Source organism: Oryx dammah, unplaced genomic scaffold (genome assembly GCF_014754425.2).
Source record: "Oryx dammah isolate SB20612 unplaced genomic scaffold, SCBI_Odam_1.1 HiC_scaffold_29, whole genome shotgun sequence".
NCBI lineage: Eukaryota > Metazoa > Chordata > Mammalia > Artiodactyla > Bovidae > Oryx > Oryx dammah.
In genome coordinates, this window is record NW_024070213.1 from 54,514,029 (window position 1) to 54,532,882 (window position 18,854).

Consider the following 18,854-nt stretch of genomic DNA (forward strand, 5'->3'; position numbering starts at 1 on the left):
CTTAGAACAGCTATCTAAGCAGCTACTTCCTATTTCAACTCAATTGGTGTTCTTTTGGGCAAAATCCATAGAAATTCTGCTTTCAGATCATTAATTTTCTGTTTTTCTTCCTGGACAGTGTAGAAAAACATGGCAGGCAGTGTGGTACAATGGAAAAAGCATAAATAGGTTTTGGATTCTTACGATACAGGTTCCAAAAGATCCTGATTCTCCATGGACATGTAATTTAATCTTTTTGTATTTTAGTTTCCTCATCCATGAAGTGGAGATGTTAATATTAGTCTTGTAGGATCATTTGTAAGGGTTAAGGGAGACAATATATGTAAAGTTTTTAGACACTGAGCAAATGGTAGTCATAACAGTTGCTGTGGAAGATGTTATTAAAAGTACCAACTTTGGGTCTAGGCTGTTTAGGTTCAAATCCTGGCTCCAGTACTAAATGGCTGTATAAGGCTGTGTAACTGCTACTTATTCAACTACACATTACCTCAGTTTCCTCATCTGTAAAATGGGAACAACAACAATAATAATAATGTTTATCTCTTAGTGAGGATTAGGGGCTTCCCTAGTGACTCAGTGGTAAGGATCCAGCTGCAATGTAGGATACGTGCAGGAGACACAGGTTCAGTCCCTGGGTTGGAAAGATCTCCTTGAGGAGGAAATGGCAACCCACTCCAGTATTCTTGCCTGAAAAATCCTATGGACAGAGGAGCGTGGTGGGCTATAATCCATGGGTTCACAAAGAGTCTGACACAACTGAGCACACACACAGGCCAGGCAATGAGGATTAAATAAGTAAGCACATATGAAATGCAACTGTGTGTGCTTTGCACATAGTGTTAACTATGATGGACTGTAATGATAACATCATCCCTTGCTCTCTAGAACCCTCATTTAGGACACTGCATTTTTGTTACTAAAATTTCAAGTTCCCATTTCTCCTAACTGGCCTTTCCACCTCAGGGCATAGTCATACTGCATATACCTACACTATCTGCCCAAATAATTGAAAGGTCCATCTCTCTTGCAATGGGGTTCAATTTTCTTGATTTTAACACTTATTATTCTGCTACATTCCTGGGAAAATCTCACTGATTTCAGCTGAAACACTTATATTTTTATTTTGAATCACAGCATGCGACTTATGGGATCTTAGTTCCCTAACCAGGAATCAAACCCAGGCCCTTAGCAGTGAAAATGTGGAGTCCTAACAACTAGACTGCCAGAGAATTCCCTCTGCTGAAACACTTATAAGCTACATGTGTAATATTCCTTGTAACTTGTCTGGATATGGGTATAGACCTGCCTCTCAATTCATGATTATATTTCAGAAAGATATGGGTTAATGTTAGGGCCAGTACATCTTTGTTCTCTTTGCAAAAGAAGCAAGGATTTATACTTAAATGGAAGATAAAATGAAACTTGATTTGGGAAACGTTTCTGTACATCTTTCATTATCAGAGAATTTACTCTCTCAACTATATTTGGAAAAGCCAGTCTGTTAAAGGTGTATTGTTATTAATCTCTCTCATTAACAGATGTCACAGAGGCTTGATGCACAGTGCAGATAACACTAACCATCTGGGCCCAGCAGGGCTACCAACTAACACAGCTAAATCGTTTATCACTCTTGGAAGTTAGGATATGTAGTTTAAGGAAAAGTTTGATTCATTCAACTGAAGTGAAGTGAAGTCACTCAGTCGTGTCCGACACTTTGCGACCCCATGGACTGTAGCCTACCAGGCTCCTCTGTCCATGGGATTTTCCAAGCAAGAGTACTGGAGTAGATTGCAATTTCCTTCTCCAAGGGATCTCCCCAACCCAGGGATTGAACCCAGGTCTCCCGCATTGTAGACAGACTCTTTACTGTCTAAGCCACCAAGTGATAAAAATAAAATGTGATAAATGATAGATACTATTACCAAATATAAAGTACTTTTAGGCATACTTTAAAATGCATACATTTTAAATGTATGTTTTCAAAGCATCTCAGGTTTTAAATCACTATATTTAGATTTTCATAACAAATTGAATTTCTGAAAACTTGCACTGTATGTCTTTGTCTTAACAGAACAATGAAAATGAAACTGCCCTACATTGTGCAGCTCAGTACGGACACTCGGAGGTAGTCGCTGTTCTCCTGGAAGAGCTCACCGATCCTACCATCAGAAACAGCAAGCTGGAGACACCTCTGGACCTGGCAGCCCTCTATGGACGGCTTAGAGTGGTCAAAATGATCATCAGTGCACACCCTAACTTAATGAGCTGCAACACCCGAAAGCACACACCTCTACACCTTGCTGCACGCAATGGTCACAAGGCGGTTGTTGAGGTGCTGCTGGAAGCAGGAATGGATGTGAGCTGTCAAGTGAGTCTTCTTGTGGCTGTGCTTCCAAAACAATGGTGTTCTTGCTTTGCTTTGAGATACAGATGTTAAAATTTACATCTTTATTACATGTTAAATTTACAGGAAGAAATATTAACATTTTTAAATCAGGCAAATGGTCCACATGTATTTTTGTAACTACTAAATTCAAAGTATCCTGCCACACTGTTGGGAAATATGAAGGGATATAAGCCCTACTCTCTAACCTCATTCTAACTTGAGGGCTTTCCACATGAAAAGTTATTACTAGATGGCAGTTATGTGTGGTCTTCTTAGTAATTGTTTCCTTTATTTCAGTATCTAGCACACAGCTTGACATACACCAGGAATTCAGTCTAAAATTGAGTGAATGAAAGAAAGAAATGAAATTGGCTTAAATTTTTGAGTACGTACTTTGTGTTTAATATGTTGACACATTTAGAATCTATATCTCACAGCTATCTTGTGGGATTGAGAGCTATTAAGTTTCAGTATAGAAGTGAGGAATCAGATTCAAAGACTAAGAAACTTGCCTAAGGACACATAGCTCATAAACCCAGAATGTGAATTAAGATTTACTCATTAAAGTCCAGGCCTCTTTCTACAATAATGTACTTGCGTGCATGACTGATAAAGGAAGGATCACTATATCTAAAGGCAAGAAGAAAAAAATTTTAAAAGCTTTCCCATTTGCATAGATGAAAAACTTTCTCTTAAAATCTTCCTTGATCATCCTCAGAGCAGAAACCAGTCTTTCCCTGCAGTGCTCACAAATTCTTGTCTTCTGTGTTATGTTCCTCCCTCCATCTACCCTCAAAATAATTCTTAATTTCCATATTCACTCTATGCCAATAATAGTTGAAGAGTATTCTGAGGTATGGTACTTTTTACTAGGCATTGGTGATACCATGATGAAAAAATAGATATGGTCTACATTTCCACTAAACTTACAGTTTATTAAAGGGAATAGATAATCATGTGACACTATAATGTAGTACTGTAAGTGCTATGATGAGGAAGATTAGATTGATGGGGAACACACAGGGAAAGTGCTGCCCTTTAGGGGCAAGCAATACTTTCTGAGTGAAATTATATTTAAACTAAGATTTGACATGTAGTGTAGGTCTGTGGCTCTCAGTTGTACTCCCGAGACCCTTATTATTGGGGCTTCCCATGTGGCACTAGTGTTAAAGAACCTGCCTGCCAAAGCAGGAGATGTAAGCTGTGGGTTTATCTCTGGGTCGGGAAGACCCCCTGGAGGAGGGCATGGCACCCCACACCAGTATTCTTACCTGCAGAATCCCATGGACACAGGAGCCTGGAAGGCTACAGTCCATAGGGTCGCACAGAGTTGGACACAACTGAAGCAACATAACACACACACACGTATCCCAGGTGACTGAGTCAGAACTCATGGTGGTGCCCAGAAATCTGGTCAGCAAGCTCTCTAGGTGATTCTGATTCAGGCTGAAGATTGAGAACTGGTGGTATAGGTGATGGTGAGGTAAAGAGGGCTAGGAGTTCTGTCCTGCCAGGCAGAGGGACCAGCTTTTGAGATTCTCGGGGAAGAAAACAAGAGGATGATACTGATGAAATGTTTAGTATGCTTGGAGCATGAATAAGGTACAGAAGGTCTGGGGAGAGTTGGGATAGACAAGAGAGGATATGGAAAGGAAAGCAAGGAGACTATTTTCCAGGTTTTTTAAGCCACATTAAATTGTTGTGATTTTATTTGCCATTAATATTTATTTACACATCTGTTTCCTCTGATAGAATGTAAATGTACAACCTCAGAACACCCCTTAACTATTCTTGGTGTAGAGTTGGTATTTAATTAATGCATGTTGAATTGCATGAGCTCACTGTATAATCACAAAGCCTCGTGAGGTAGGCATTACTACCCTTATGTTATATCTGAGAACAACTGAGGGTGAAAGAAGATGAGTGACTTATAAACATAACAAGGTCAAATGGCTATACAAGCACAGATATTTCACAAACTCAAGCTTTTGGATTTTGTTTCTCTTCTTTATTCCACACTCCTCTTCTGTCAGAGAGTGCTAAGATTACAAACAATATGTATGAATGCATAAAAGGATATAATTTTTTTAACCATAGCTTTCCTAATCTTTTTCCTTCTTTTTTTCTAGACAGAAAAAGGTAGTGCACTCCATGAAGCAGCTTTGTTTGGAAAAGTGGATGTTGTGCGAGTTCTGTTAGAAACAGGTAACTATCATGATTCTCCATGGAGCTTATCTTGCCAAAAACTATTTGTACTCCAGAAGTAGACAAAGGAAAATGACACAATCCACCTCACCTCACATTACCCTTTTTACCTCACTCTAAATTGTATGTATGTAGAACCGTGTAGAATTGAGCCTCAGTGTTAAGGAAAAAAAACTGATATAAATGTTCATCTTCCTTTTCAATAGATTCTTTAATCAAGAGCTTTTAGAAGTGATAATTCTATGCTTTTAAATCATATTAAAATATATTAGAGAAACTACCAAAAGAGGGAGAAAATCTGCCTTCTATAGGAGAGAGAAGCTGTGACAATTGCTTGATTTATTAAATAATATACAATTTCCCCTAGATTTTTATATTGTTAACAGTGGTAAACAGAAATTAGAGTTCCCTATCCTTAAGGTGGGAGAAGGCAATGGCACCCCACTCCAGTACTCTTGCCTGGAAAATCCCATGGATGGAGGAGCCTGATAGGCTGCAGCCCATGGGGTTGCTAAGAGTCGGACACGACTGAGCAACTTCACTTTCACTTTTCACTTTCATGCACTGGAGAAGGAAATGGCAACCCACTTCAGTATTCTTGCCTGCAGAATCCCAGGGATGGGGGAGCCTGGTGGGCTGCCGTCTCTGGGGTCGCACAGAGTCGGTCGGACACGACTGAAGCGACTTAGCAGCAGCAGCAGCAGCAGCAGCATCCTTAAGATGAATTTTCCTTCTAGTTAATTCATCATTAAAGTGGATTAAAGTGAAAGTCAGTCAGTCGGGTCCAACTCTTTGTGACCCCGTGGACTATACAGTTTATGGAATTCTCCAGGACAGAATACTAGAGTGGGTAGCCTTTCTCTTTTCCAGGGGATCTTCCCAACCCAGGGATGGAACCCAGGTCTCCCTCATTGTAGGCAGATTCCTTACCAGCTGAGCCACAAGGGAAGCTCAAGAACACTAGTGTGGGTAGCCTATCGCTTCTCCAGGGGATTTTCCTGACCCAGGAATCGAACCAGGGTCTCCTGCATTGCAGGCAGATTCTTTACCAGCTGAGATGTGAGGGAAACCCAATTAATTCATCAACTGAGTAGCTATTGTGTGTAAGCTTCAGTGATTTAAAGGGAACCTTTTAGAGGGAAAGCTCTGAAGGAACAACAAATTAGGCTTATTTGTCTCCATATGTGTATTATGATTGAAATAAAATTGAAACCGAGGTCAGATTTTTTTTTTAAGATCAAAAGGCATAGATTCAAATTTATGCTTGTGAACAATATATATGAGTCTTCTGTGTTATAAACTATATTTGACGTGTTTATTTTCCTCAGTAAAAATGTTCAAAGAAAAGTATTAGCAGACTGTTGCATTGTGATTGTTCTTATGCAAAGTTGAAATTTCATGTATATGTAACTTTGATATGTAATACAGTGATATAATAAATGAGGTAATCAATTAAATGTGTGCTGGTAACATATTTCCATACAAATTTAAGCACATATTTAATAATTTTATTATAATGAATTAACTTTTGAGGACAGATCCTGAAAACTGGCTTTTGTTTACAGTTAGATATTTGGGAAGTTTATAGACATCTTTGCTATTTGCTACATTAAACTCTTGATAGTAAAACCTCTTTACCATAAATATTTTCAGAATTAAAAGGATTCCAAAGGTATTTCAGTTACACACATTAGGAAGTTTGCTTATCAGGTATTTGATGAGGAATTCTGATATTGAGTATAATCATGTATAAATAAATGTGGAATATTTGACTTAGTATTTGGACAATAATTCAAAATAGTCCTGCTTTTCCGACTTCTGTGAATGCTAAAGTATTCTAAGACTGCTGTTATATTGCTTATATGGTACATTATTGTTATTTAGATCATATTATACAGAATATATAAATCACATGACCTTTATACTTTAGGAATCTACATTCTAATATTTTTCAACTTGATAGTCTACAATTTAGTTAAGTAGTTGTAACCTAAAATAGCTGTAATCTGAAAAGTTAATGTTTGAAAGTCAGTGCCCTCTAGGAGAAGGCGATGGCACCCCACTCCAGTACTCTTGCCTGGAAAATCCCATGGACAGAGGAGCCTGGTGGGCTGCAGTCCATGGGGTCGCTGAGGGTTGGACACGACTGAGCGACTTCACTTTCACTTTTCACTTTCACGCATTGGAGAAGGAAATGGCCACCCACTCCAGTGTTCTTGCCTGGAGAATCCCAGGGACGGGGGAGCCTGGTGGGCTGCCATCTATGGGGTCGCACAGAGTCGGACACGACTGAAGCGACTTAGCAGCAGCAGCAGCAGTGCCCTCTAAGAGTTAATTCATTATCAAAAATGTTCCAAATCTTTGGCATCAGTAGACTTTCATCTTCTTTCTTATTAAAATCGTGTGTGTGTGCGTGTGTGTGTGTGTGTAGGGCTTAATTTAAAAAAGAAAACTGCCTTAAGTGCTTTGTCTGTATACTTTTGAAATTAGAACAGTTATGCATTGACAGTATCTTCTGGTGATACTCCACTATGTGCATCTAGTGGGTTTTTCTCTTTCTTTCAGGAATTGATGCCAACATAAAAGATAGCTTAGGTAGAACTGTCTTAGACATTTTGAAAGAACATCCATCTCAGAAATCTCTCCAGATTGCAACTCTCTTACAAGGTAAATAGTATTGAATGATGGATGAGTTTGCCTTACAGTTAAGATTAAATTAAAACTGTCCTGGTTTTCTCTTGAGTTTTGAGTTAACATTTACTTTTGAATGAAGTTACTATTTGCATTTTTTTTTCTGGTAGACTTTTAAACTAAAGAATAATGAATACCTTTTAATGTGTTATTTCTGTTTTTCAACTAAAATATTTTTTTCACTCACTTGATATTAAAAAGTATTTTTAATTAAACCCTTGTAATAAATATGTAGTTATGACTTGAAGGTATTGAGGCTATAAAGTGGTGATGCTGAAGTATTATCTTACATTTGAATAATGCTTTAAGAATTTTCTGGCTTGGATTTTCTATCATTTTGTCTGATTTCTATAACTGTGAGGTAGATCAATCAAATATTATTATTCTTCTTTTTGTACACGAGGGAAATCGAAGCTCCAGGAAGCTAAGTGACTTGCTCAAATATATATCCTATTCCAAGTGGTAGAACTGATATATAAATGCTGAATTAACAACAACAAAATTGTCCTTTGTTGAAAGAATACAGATTATTTGCTACCAAATCCAGTAATACAAGATAATTCAGTCTTACCAGCCTATGGGTTATTAAAGATCATTTGAGTATATCTGTAGTTAGTTTTGGTTATTAAAATAGATCTGCTTAATGTTTGACAACCATCTGGGCACTATTTTTTCATTTGCAGGATACATACTTCCTCATTTGATTTTCTCTTTTTGCTTGGTGGTTAGGCCTGATGCTCAGTGTGTTCTTTTAAAAATACGGATGTTTTTTCTTTCCTTTGCATTTAGCTCCTACACTGCTCAGTGCAGATTATTCCCTACAGTCATTATAGATTGGCTGTGAGTGTAATAAAGGGAGATGGGGTGGGTTTCATAGGATATCAGTTGAGAAGCTGAAGGGAAGCTTTGTCCTTCAGAAAGACAGATGAATTAAAACCAAGTTGGGCAGGAGACATGTAGATACAAGAGTCAACAAAGACCAAAGAGGGAAAGAGAACAGACTCACTGCAGGAGGTCATTATGTTCTTTTCTCTCTTTATTTTCCAAAACCTCTTCAGGAAACTTCAAGCCCCTACAATTTTCTTATTAATAAAGAAGTTAATTGCTAGTCAAGTGCTATAGAGATAAATCAGAGAAGAATACAAGTATGATTCTTCACATTAATTCAAATTAAAATCAAGTTGAATGAAAGCTGAAAAATAAAAGAGTGGTATACAACCTTTAAATCCGTCTTTGCCTTCTAGGAACTTTGTATTTCATATTTGATTTTTGCCTCTAACTGAAGTTAAAAAAAACTGAGACTTGTGCCTAATATATCTTTTGGGAGAAGCAAATAAATGCTGTCCACTGAAAAGGGGGCATGACATAATTACAGACACTTTTAACACATTGCATTGGTTCAACTTAGATGAAAATGTTATTAAGTAGGTGTTCTCTTAAATAGTCACGATTTGTTCATTAGGTATGTAAATTTGTGATAGAGTATTTGCTACTTCTTTGAATTTTTATAGTTATTGTCAAATTTTAGAATGTGAACTTTCTCTGCATTCCTGGTGTTCAATCACTGGCACATTTAATATCTTATGAAGAAGTTTATCATTGCAGTAAATACAATTTATAGTAGGTAACATTACTGCCTGGGTCAAAAATTGTGATGATAGAATGCCATATGCTGCTTTCTTTTCCTAGCAGAATTTGCCTAGTAGAATTACTCTTAGGTAGAAACTATTTGGATAGTATGAAGACACAGGTGGTTGGCATGAAAGCACAAAGTGTCTTAACTGAATTTTAAGAAAAAAGGGGTGCCTTCTGAATAAAGAAGCACACGTAAAAGATACCGTTGGTGAGGAGTCTATTGATTTAATCCCTCAGAGGCTACAAACTGTGATGAATGCCTTTTGGGCAATAGCAGATATAACTTGTTTAGATCACATACTTTTGGCTCATGCTGTATTTCTGTAAAATTGGATTAGCTTTCAGCATTTAAAGTCAAGGCTTTCAGATAACACTCCAGAGTTTTGATTTCTCAGAAAATGCAAGCTTTCATTTTACTTCATGGCTGAACTTTAGATGGTGCATCTGCTCTCTGGTTAACCAGGCTCTGCAGGCTTTCTGTTTTTTTTCTGTATCACTGAGATTAAATGTTAGTTGACATATATCCCTGCATTCAGATGCTGTTTTCTTTATGACAGAGAAAAGTGAGATGATTCTTATATCTATCTGTGTTTGCTACTTACTAGCTGAATAAACATGGCCAAGTTAATAATCCTTCCCTTTTAGTTTTCATCTTTAAAGCTGAAATAATAATAGTGCCTGTGTCATAGTTTTGAGAAGATTAAATGAGTTAATTTATATCAAATACTTAAAACAGCACTGAGTATATAGAAAGCAATATTTAAGTTTTATTATTACTATGTCCTCATCAAAGTTGCAAAAATGAGTGAGGTGCTGAATGCAGAACACTGCTTCAAGAATAATGCAAAAAACATTTTTTTGTTGAACTAAAGTTCAATATGCAATTATGTTTATCTCATAAGATTGTAACACCACTGCAAATTAAGCTTATCCCACTTCATTTATTTATGTTACCTGACTGGTTCTTATATGCATCTAAATTTTATATCCCTGTTTATGGACATGGTCTATTCAAAGCATCAGTCAGAGAGTTTTAAACCTCCAGATAGAATATATTTAAGGAAACCAAGGATGTTATTGTATCTTCAACCGTACATTTATTTTTAAGGAAAGAATGTGACAGAAGTTTACTTTTCATGAAAAGGATTCATGAGTCTCTCCTGAAATATTTTTTTCTGTTTTAATTAAAAAGCTTTAAATTAATAGCTCATCATGAAGATCTTTCACTTTGGTTTTTTGAAGTTTTTTTGAAAAACTTAGGATATGAAGAAATAACTGAAAAAGTGACCATCAAAACCAGGTGAGAGTTTTTAACATATATGAATTCAAGTATGTAATTTCAAAAACTTATATACACAGAATATTTAGAAGGCGTGGGAAGACCAACAGTCCTTGAAGAGCACATACAGGAAGATATGACACAAGAAACACATATTTCATCTCCTGTTGAATCTCCTTCCCAGAAGACCAAAAGTGAGTAGCTAATTGTAAAACCCTTGAGATGATATTAGACTGTTATGCACAATTTTATGTTGTATGTACAAAAGGGCTCAAACTTGTGAAAACTTAAGGTCTAATAATTAAGGTCTAATATATCTTATACTCTATATTATATCCATTATTCAGTCAATATTTATTGAGCCCCTACTGTTTATCAGACACTATTCTTAGTCCTGAGATACAGTGGTGATCAAGGGAAATAGCAATCCCTACTGACATGAAGCTTACATTGAGTGGATATTTCACAGTTGACTTTTTCCCCCTAAAATATTTTTTTAAGGTAGACTAAGAGATGGGCCGTGAACTTTCTGATGTTCAAGCTGGTTTTAGAAAAGGCAGAGGAACCAGAGATCAAATTGCCAACATCTGCTGGATCATCAAAAAAGCAAGAGAGTTCCAGAAAAACATCTATTTCTGCCTTATTGACTATGCCAAAGCCTTTGACTGTGTGGATCACAATAAAGTGTGGAAAATTCTGAAAGAGATGGGAATACCAGAACACCTAACCTGCCTCTTGAGAAATCTGTATGCAGGTCAGGAAGCAACAGTTAGAACTGGACATGGAACAACAGACTGGTTCCAAATAGGAAAAGGAGTACGTCAAGGCTGTATATTGTCACCCTGCATATTTAACTTCTATGCAGAGTACATCATGAGAAACACTGGACTGGAAGAAACACAAGCTGGAATCAAGATTGCCGGGAGAAATATCAATAACCTCAGATATGCAGATGACACCACCCTTATGGCAGAAAGTGAAGAGCACATACAGGAAGATATGACAGAACCAAAGTGAAGAGGAACTAAAAAGTCTCTTGATGAAAGTGAAAGTGGAGAGTTAAAAATTTGGCTTAAAGCTCAACATTCAGAAAACAAAGATCATGGCCTCTGGTCCCATCACTTCATGGGAAATAGATGGGGAAACAGTGGAAACAGTGTCAGACTTTATTTTTTTGGGCTCCAAAATCACTGAAGATGGTGACTGCAGCCATGAAATTAAAAGACACTTACTCCTTGGAAGAAAAGTTATGACCAACCTAGATAGCATATTCAAAAGCAGAGACATTACTTTGCCAACTAAGGTCTGTCTAGTCAAGGCTATGGTTTTTCCTGTGATCATGTATGGATGTGAGAGTTGGACTGGGAAGAAGGCTGAGCGCCAAAGAATTGATGCTTTTGAACTGTGGTGTTGGAGAAGACTCTTGAGAGTCCCTTGGACTGCAAGGAGATCCAACCAATCCTTTCTGAAGGAGATCAGCCCTGGGATTTCTTTGGAAAGAATGATGCTAAAGCTGAAACTCCAGTACTTTGGCCATCTCATGCGAAGAGTTGACTCATTGGAAAAGACTCTGATCCTGGGAGGGATTGGGGGCAGGAGGAGAAGGGGACGACAGAGGATGAGATGGATGGATGGCATCACATACTCAATGGACATGAGTTTGAGTGAACTCCAGGAGTTGGTGATAGACAGGGAGGCCTGGCGTGCTGCGATTCATAGGGTTGCAAAGAGTCGGACACAACTGAGCGACTGAACTGAAGTGAACTGAACTGAAAAAACATATATCTTGAATGAAACTGCTGTTTGGTTTTTTTTTTTTTTTTTTTTTAGAATAAATCATTGGGATGCTTTCTGAGTATAAATAGAAAAAAAATGAGTATTTGAGTGTAACCTATGAAATATTCATGTCCATAGTTTATGAATATTATATGTCTGTTCCTTCTGTTATCCCTTTATTAGTTATATAATTTGTTTAAATCTGTTCTACTCTTTGTTTTTGTTGAACCTAGAAAGTAGAATCCCAGCACTATTTCAATTTTTTTAATGTTGAATGAATTCTGTCACTAAAGTATAATGACCACAAATACTTGGGTTGAGGTCCCCAACCTCTAGAATCTAATGCCTGGTGATATGAGGTGGAACTGATATAATAGTAATAAAGTGCACAATAAGTGTAATGTGCATGAATCATCCCTAAACCATCCCCCCAAAGCTGACTGTGGGAAATTTTTTTCCAGAAACCATTCCCTGGTGCCAAAAATGTTCAGGACCACTGTTCTAAAAGACTATTGAAATTAAATGCTATTATAGGTAAAGATTTATGAATTGTAGTTCCAAATGATTTTATTTACTACATTTGTGTAAACCTTCAGTACTTATTTTTATTTTGATAAAGAAAAAAAAGACAAAATCGGGATTTCTTGTCTTTTAATATTATTGTATTAATTATGGTTTCAGTTCAGTTCAGTTCAGTCACTCAGTCATGTCCGACTCTTTGCGACCCCATGGACCACAGCACGCCAGTACTCCCTGTCCATCACCAACTCCTGGAGTTTACCCAAACTCATGTCCATTGAGTCAGTGATGCTATCCAACCATCTCATCCTCTGTCGTCCCCTTCTCCTCCTGCCTTCAATCTTTCTCAGCACTAGGATCTTTTCAAATGAGTCAGCTCTTCGCACAAGGTGGCCAAAGTATTGGAGTTTCAGCTTCAACATCAGTCGTTCCAATGAACACCCAGGACTGATCTCCTTTAGAATGGACTGGTTGGATCTCCTTGCAGTCCAAGGGACTCTCAAGAGTCTTCTCCAACACCACAGTTCAAAAGCATGAATTCTTCAGTGCTCAGCTTTCTTTATAGTCCAATTGTACATCCATGCATGACTACTGAAAAAAGCATAGCCTTGACTAGATGGACCTTTGTTGTCAAAGTAATGCCTCTGCTTTTTAATATGCTATCTAGTTTGGTTATAAGTTTTCTTCCAAGGAGCAAGTGTCTTTGAGTTTCATGGCTGCAGTTTCCATCTGCAATGATTTTGGGGGCCCCCAAAATAAAGTCTGTCACTGTTTCCACTGTTCCCTATCTAATTGCCATGAAATGATGGGACCAGATGCCATGATCTTTATTTTCTGAATGTTGAAATTTAAGCCAAATTTTTAACTCTCCTCTTTCACTTTCATCAAGAGACTCTTTAGTTCTTCTTCACTTTCTGCCATAAGGGTGGTGTCATCTACATATCTGAAGTTATTGATATTTCTCCTGGCAATGTTGATTCCAGGTTGTGCTTCATCCAACCCAGCGTTTCTCATGATGTACTCTGCATAGAAGTTAAATAAGCAGGGTGACAATATACAGCCTTGACGTACTCCTTTTCCTCTTTGGAACCAGTCTGTTGTTCCATGTCCAGTTCTAACTGTTGCTTCCTGACCTGCATACAGATTTCTCAAGAGGCAGGTTAGGTGTTCTGGTATTCCCATCTCTTTCAGAATTTTCCACACTTTATTGTGATCCACACAGTCAAAGGCTCTAGTGTAGTCAATAAAGCAGAAGTAGATGTTTTTCTGGAACTCTCTTGCTTTTTTGATGATCCAGCAGATGTTGGCAATTTGATCTCTGGTTCCTCTGCCTTTTCTAAAACCAGCTTGAACATCTGGAAGTTCACAGTTCACATATCACTGAACCCTGGTTTGGAGAATTATGAGCATTACCTTACTAGTGTGTGAGATGAGTGCAATTGTGCATAGTTTGAACATTTTTGGCATTGCCTTTCTTTGGGATTGGAATGAAAACTGACCTTTTCCAGTCCTGAGGCCACTGCTGAGTTTTCCAAATGGTGGCATATTGAGTGCAGCACTTTCACAGCATCATCTTTTAGGATTTGAAAGAACTCAACTGGAATTCCATCACCTTCACTAGCTTTGTTCGTAGTGATGCTTTCTAACGCCCACTTGACTTCACATTCCCAGCTGTCTGGGTCTAGGTGAGTGATCACACCACCATGATTATCTGGGTGTGAAGATCTTTTTTGTGTAGTTCTTCTGTGTATTCTTGCCACTTCTTAATATCTTCTGCTTCTGTTAGGTCCATACCATTTCTGTCCTTTATTGAGCCCATCTTTGCATGAAATGTTCCCTTGGTATCTCTAATATCTTGAAGAGATCTGTAGTCTTTTCCATTCTATTGTTTTCCTCTATTTCTTTGCACTGACCACTGAGGAAGGCTTTCTTATCTCTCCTTGCTCTATTTTGGAACTCTGCCTTCAAATGGGTATATCTTTCCTTTTCTTTGCTTTTGGCTTTTCTTCTCTTCACAGCTATTTGTAAGGCCTCCTCAGACAGCCATTTTGCTCTTTCTGCATTTCTTTTGCTTGGGGATCATCTTGATCCCTGTATCTTGTACAATGTCCATAGTTCATCAGATACTCTCTCTGTTGGATCTAGTCCCTTAAATCTATTTGTCATTTCCACTGTATATCGTAAGGGATTTGATTTAAGTCGTACCTGAATCATCTAGTGGTTTCCCCTACTTTCTTCAATTTAAGTCTGAATTTGGCAATAAGGAATTCATGATCTAAGCCACAGTCAGCTCCCAGTCTTGTTTTTGCTGACTGTATAGAGCTTCTCCATCTTTGGCTGCAAAGAATATAATCAATCTGATTTTGCTGTTGACTATCTGGTGATGTCCATGTGTAGAGTCTTCTCTTGTGTTGTAGGAAGAGAGTGTTTGCTATCACCAGTGCATTCTCTTGGCAAAACTCTACTAGCCTTTGCCCTCTTCATTCTGTACTCCAAGGCTAAATTTGCCTGTTACTCCAGGTGTTTCTTGACTTCCTACTTTTGCATTCCAGTCCCCTATAATGAAAAGGGCATCTTTTTTGAGTATTAGTTTCAAAAGGTCTTGTAGGTCTTCATAGAACTGTTTAACTTCAGCTTCTTCAGCATTACTGGTCGGGACATAGACTTGGATTACCATGATATTGAATGGTTTGCTTGGGAAACAAACAGAGTTCATTCTGTCGTTTTTGAGATTGCATTCAAGTACTGCATTCTGGAATCTTTTGTTGACTATGGTGCCTAGTCCATTTCTTCTAGGGGATTCTTGCCCACAGTAGTAGATATAATGGTCATCTGAGTTAAATTCACCCACTCCAGTCCATTTTAGTTCACCAATTCCTAAAATGTCAGTGTTCACTCTTGCCATCTCCTGTTTGACTGCCTCCAGTTTGCCTTGATTCATGGACCTAACATTCCAGGTTCCAATGTGATGTTGCTCTTTATAGCATTGGACCTTGCTTCTATCACCAGTCACATCCACAACTGGGTGGTTTTTTTGTTTGTTTGTTTTTTTTTGCTTTGGCTCCATCCCTTCATTCTTTCTGGAATTATTTCTGCACTGATCTCCCGTAGCATATTGGACACCTACCAACCTGGGTAGTTCGTCTTTCAGTGTGCTATCTTTTTGCCTTTTAATACTGTTCATGGGTTCTCAAGGCAGGAATACTGAAGTGGTTTGCCATTCCCTTCTCGAGTGGACCACATTTTGTCAGAACTCTTCACCATGACCTGTCCATCTTGGATGGCCCTACACGGCATGGCGTAGTTTCACTGAGTTAGACAAAATGTGGTCCATGTGATTAGATTGGTTAGTTTTCTGTGATTGTGGTTTCAGTCTTGTCTGCCCTCTGATGCCCTCTCTCAGTGCATACTGTTTTACTGAGGTTTCTCTTACCTTGGAGGTGTTAGTACCTTACTTTCAGCAAAATAAACTTTCTGATAATTTTGTTTGCCGTGTTTTGAGTTCTAGCACTATACTAGTTGTATTTTTATTATTTAGCATGAAGTTTTAGAAGTCTTCTTTTTTGAACCTTCTGAAAAATTTACTCTCTTCTTATAGGTGAAACTGTGACTGGTGAATTATCAAAACTCTTGGATGAAATAAAGCTCTGTCAAGAAAAGGATTATTCTTTTGAAGATTTGTGCCACACAATATCAGACCACTACTTAGATAATTTGAGCAAGATTTCAGAGGAAGAACTTGGGAAAAATGGAAGCCAGAGTGTAGTAAGTAAGGGGGGAAAGAAGACAATATCTCTGTCTTTGCCAGTTCATTGTGTACCTGAAAACCATGGGATTTATGTGTTATCTTACCTTTTGATTTAGCTAGGGTCAAATGTCAGGCTCCCCGTTGAGCTTCCCTGATACTTATTGGTGTTTCATTCTCACTGCATGTGTAGGGAAGAAATGCTTTGATAAATCACTTATGGTTTGTGATGATCTCACCACTGTTAGACCTTTGTAACATATAAATTCATAGTCCTTTTGATTATGTTCTTTTAGTTTTATTGGACATAATGACAGTGGTTTTCAAAGAAAGAAGAAAACCTTCCTTTTGTCTTTTTTACCTGTTTTCTCTGTCACCTGAGTCTAACACCATCTTGAAGAACAAAGACATAGCTGAGCCATGAGTGTATACTTCCCACCCACTTTATAAATCATAGTAGGAGAGAGTCATTGTGGATAGTTTGACCTGAATATTTTCATAATCTTACACAAATCCCAATAGTTTGCATGCAAACTGTAAGCTCAGAATCTGAATCATGAGTAAGAGATTCTTGCTTAGTTGAATTTTTATATCGATACAATATCGAGACAATACTGATACTGATACAATATCAGTCAGTTTAAAGTCAAGATTTTTATATCTGTCTTTAGTCCTATAGAAGGATTTATAGGATGCTTTGGTATTAAAGGAAATGCATTATTATTATGATATGAAACATTTATCACTTTCAGTACTTAATTTGTTATAGAAATATTATACTTTCTTCAAAAACTGGTAATAGAGTGGATTGTGTTAAGTATGGCATTTTATTGATGAAGGCTAAAACAAGTTTGCTAAGTATACTGACTGTTATGAGAACATTTACTTCATTTAGTTACTTACTATTACTTAAAGTGACACTTTCCTAGGGTAGTATTTGCTAGTCTAGGTCCAAGGCCAGTCATACATTCCAGGCCTGTTTTTTTTTTTTTTCCTTTTACTGTGTTTCGAAAAACATCACATTATTGGCTCCAATAAAAGCTCTTTATGAGTATAATTATTCATAATTGATTAAGTGTATGTATAATGAAGTAAATACTTGCAGGTTTTCCCAAATGATATTTTTATAGTAATAAATATTTACCGTACTAACTTTAATGTTAGAGCAAAACTCTTTTTTTTTTTTAATCTACAACAAGCCTATGCTAACTCAAATTATAAACCAGTTACATTTCCACATTTCCTTGAAAGTTGATTAGAAATTAAGACATATTTATCCTACATAAACAATACATAGAGTTTAGGTCCATATCTAAAGATATCTCTAAAGTGGCTACTTCTGGTCTTTTATTTCTCAACCCACAAATTTTCCGAAAGACCTGATATTTTTATACCAGTGGTTTCAAAACTTATCTTGTTATGTACCAGTAGTAAACAGATTTTGAGCAAACATCCCAAATGTATTTATTTATAATTTTTAAGAATATATACTATAAATTATGGGGCATATACTACAAGAGAAATTCAAGTGAGTATGATAAAGTATAAAATGGATGATCTAATTTTTTTCTTTTATTCAGTTGGTATCTTGTGCACCCTAGAGTCTGCATGCTCTACTTGGAGACCATAATTCAAACTTATATCTTTTGAGTAGTGATGGCAAGGGCTTTTGGCATTGAGAGGGTGACATAATTTGGGGTGAGTGGTGGCCAAGTCTTTTTACAAGTCAAAGACATTTTTTGTAAAAAAAAAACAAAACAGACTGTGACAGTACTAAGGGAGAAATTAATGCTCCTACGTTGAACTTAAGTTCAAAATTCAAGCTTATATGTCCATAAAAGTGATCACTCTTTGTTTCTGCAGTGAAACTTTATATTGTGTTCTTTGAAAACATTATCATATGAAAATATTAAAGGTTACATGAAGCAGAAAAGCAGAGGGTACACATGAGTAAGAGCAAATAGTTCTATTTACCTGGAATAATAAAGTTCATAAAAGGGGACAATGGAGATAAGATTAGAAGATAGAATGAGTTCAGGCCATGGATGATTTTGAATGTCAGGCTGAGAAGTTTGGTATTTATTTTTTAGGAAATGAGAAAAATCTAAGGGATTTTAGATGCATAAAATGCATAATTGAAAGTTGACTTTCAGAAGTTGAATCTGATAGAAACTTGTTATTGAATATTTAAAAAGCAATGCAATTTATTTAACTCTTCTCTACAGCCTGTTTGTATTTGGTTAATTCCTGTTTTGTTGAATGTCTGTTTCTATTTATCAAGAATGTTTTTCCAAGTTTTTAAAATGAATTATACTCTCAAATTATACAAAAATTTAACTGAGTACTTATAGATCATTTAATATAAATGGTCATTACAGTATTGTGAGCTGTAGCACTTATAATAGCAATAATGAGATGTGGTTTCTAACTTTGAGTTCAGAATTTCTGCTCCAAGAAGTCTTAAATCACTGTGTGTAGATAAGACTAATATAAAAAACAAATAAATATTATAAGGATTGACATTTATTAGCTGCTTGCTATTTGATGTTTTAATGTTTTCTATTACTTAAGCCACCTAATCCATACAGTAATCCTAATAATGGAGTATAGATTTGGAC

The 18,854-nt window shown here is 36.9% G+C and overlaps 1 protein-coding gene across 7 annotated transcripts in view; it reads left to right on the forward strand.

Moving 5' to 3' along the window:
• Positions 1-18,854, forward strand: part of ANKS1B (ankyrin repeat and sterile alpha motif domain containing 1B) — a 1,164,007-nt gene that overhangs the window by 175,358 nt on the left and 969,795 nt on the right. For all 7 annotated transcript variants that reach the window (XM_040234922.1, XM_040234916.1, XM_040234918.1 and 4 more), the window contains exons 4-8: positions 2,072-2,368; positions 4,516-4,591; positions 7,157-7,258; positions 10,277-10,390; positions 16,090-16,256. In XM_040234922.1, the coding sequence (XP_040090856.1) occupies positions 2,072-2,368; positions 4,516-4,591; positions 7,157-7,258; positions 10,277-10,390; positions 16,090-16,256 (756 nt within the window). The remainder of the gene's footprint in view (positions 1-2,071; positions 2,369-4,515; positions 4,592-7,156; positions 7,259-10,276; positions 10,391-16,089; positions 16,257-18,854) is intronic.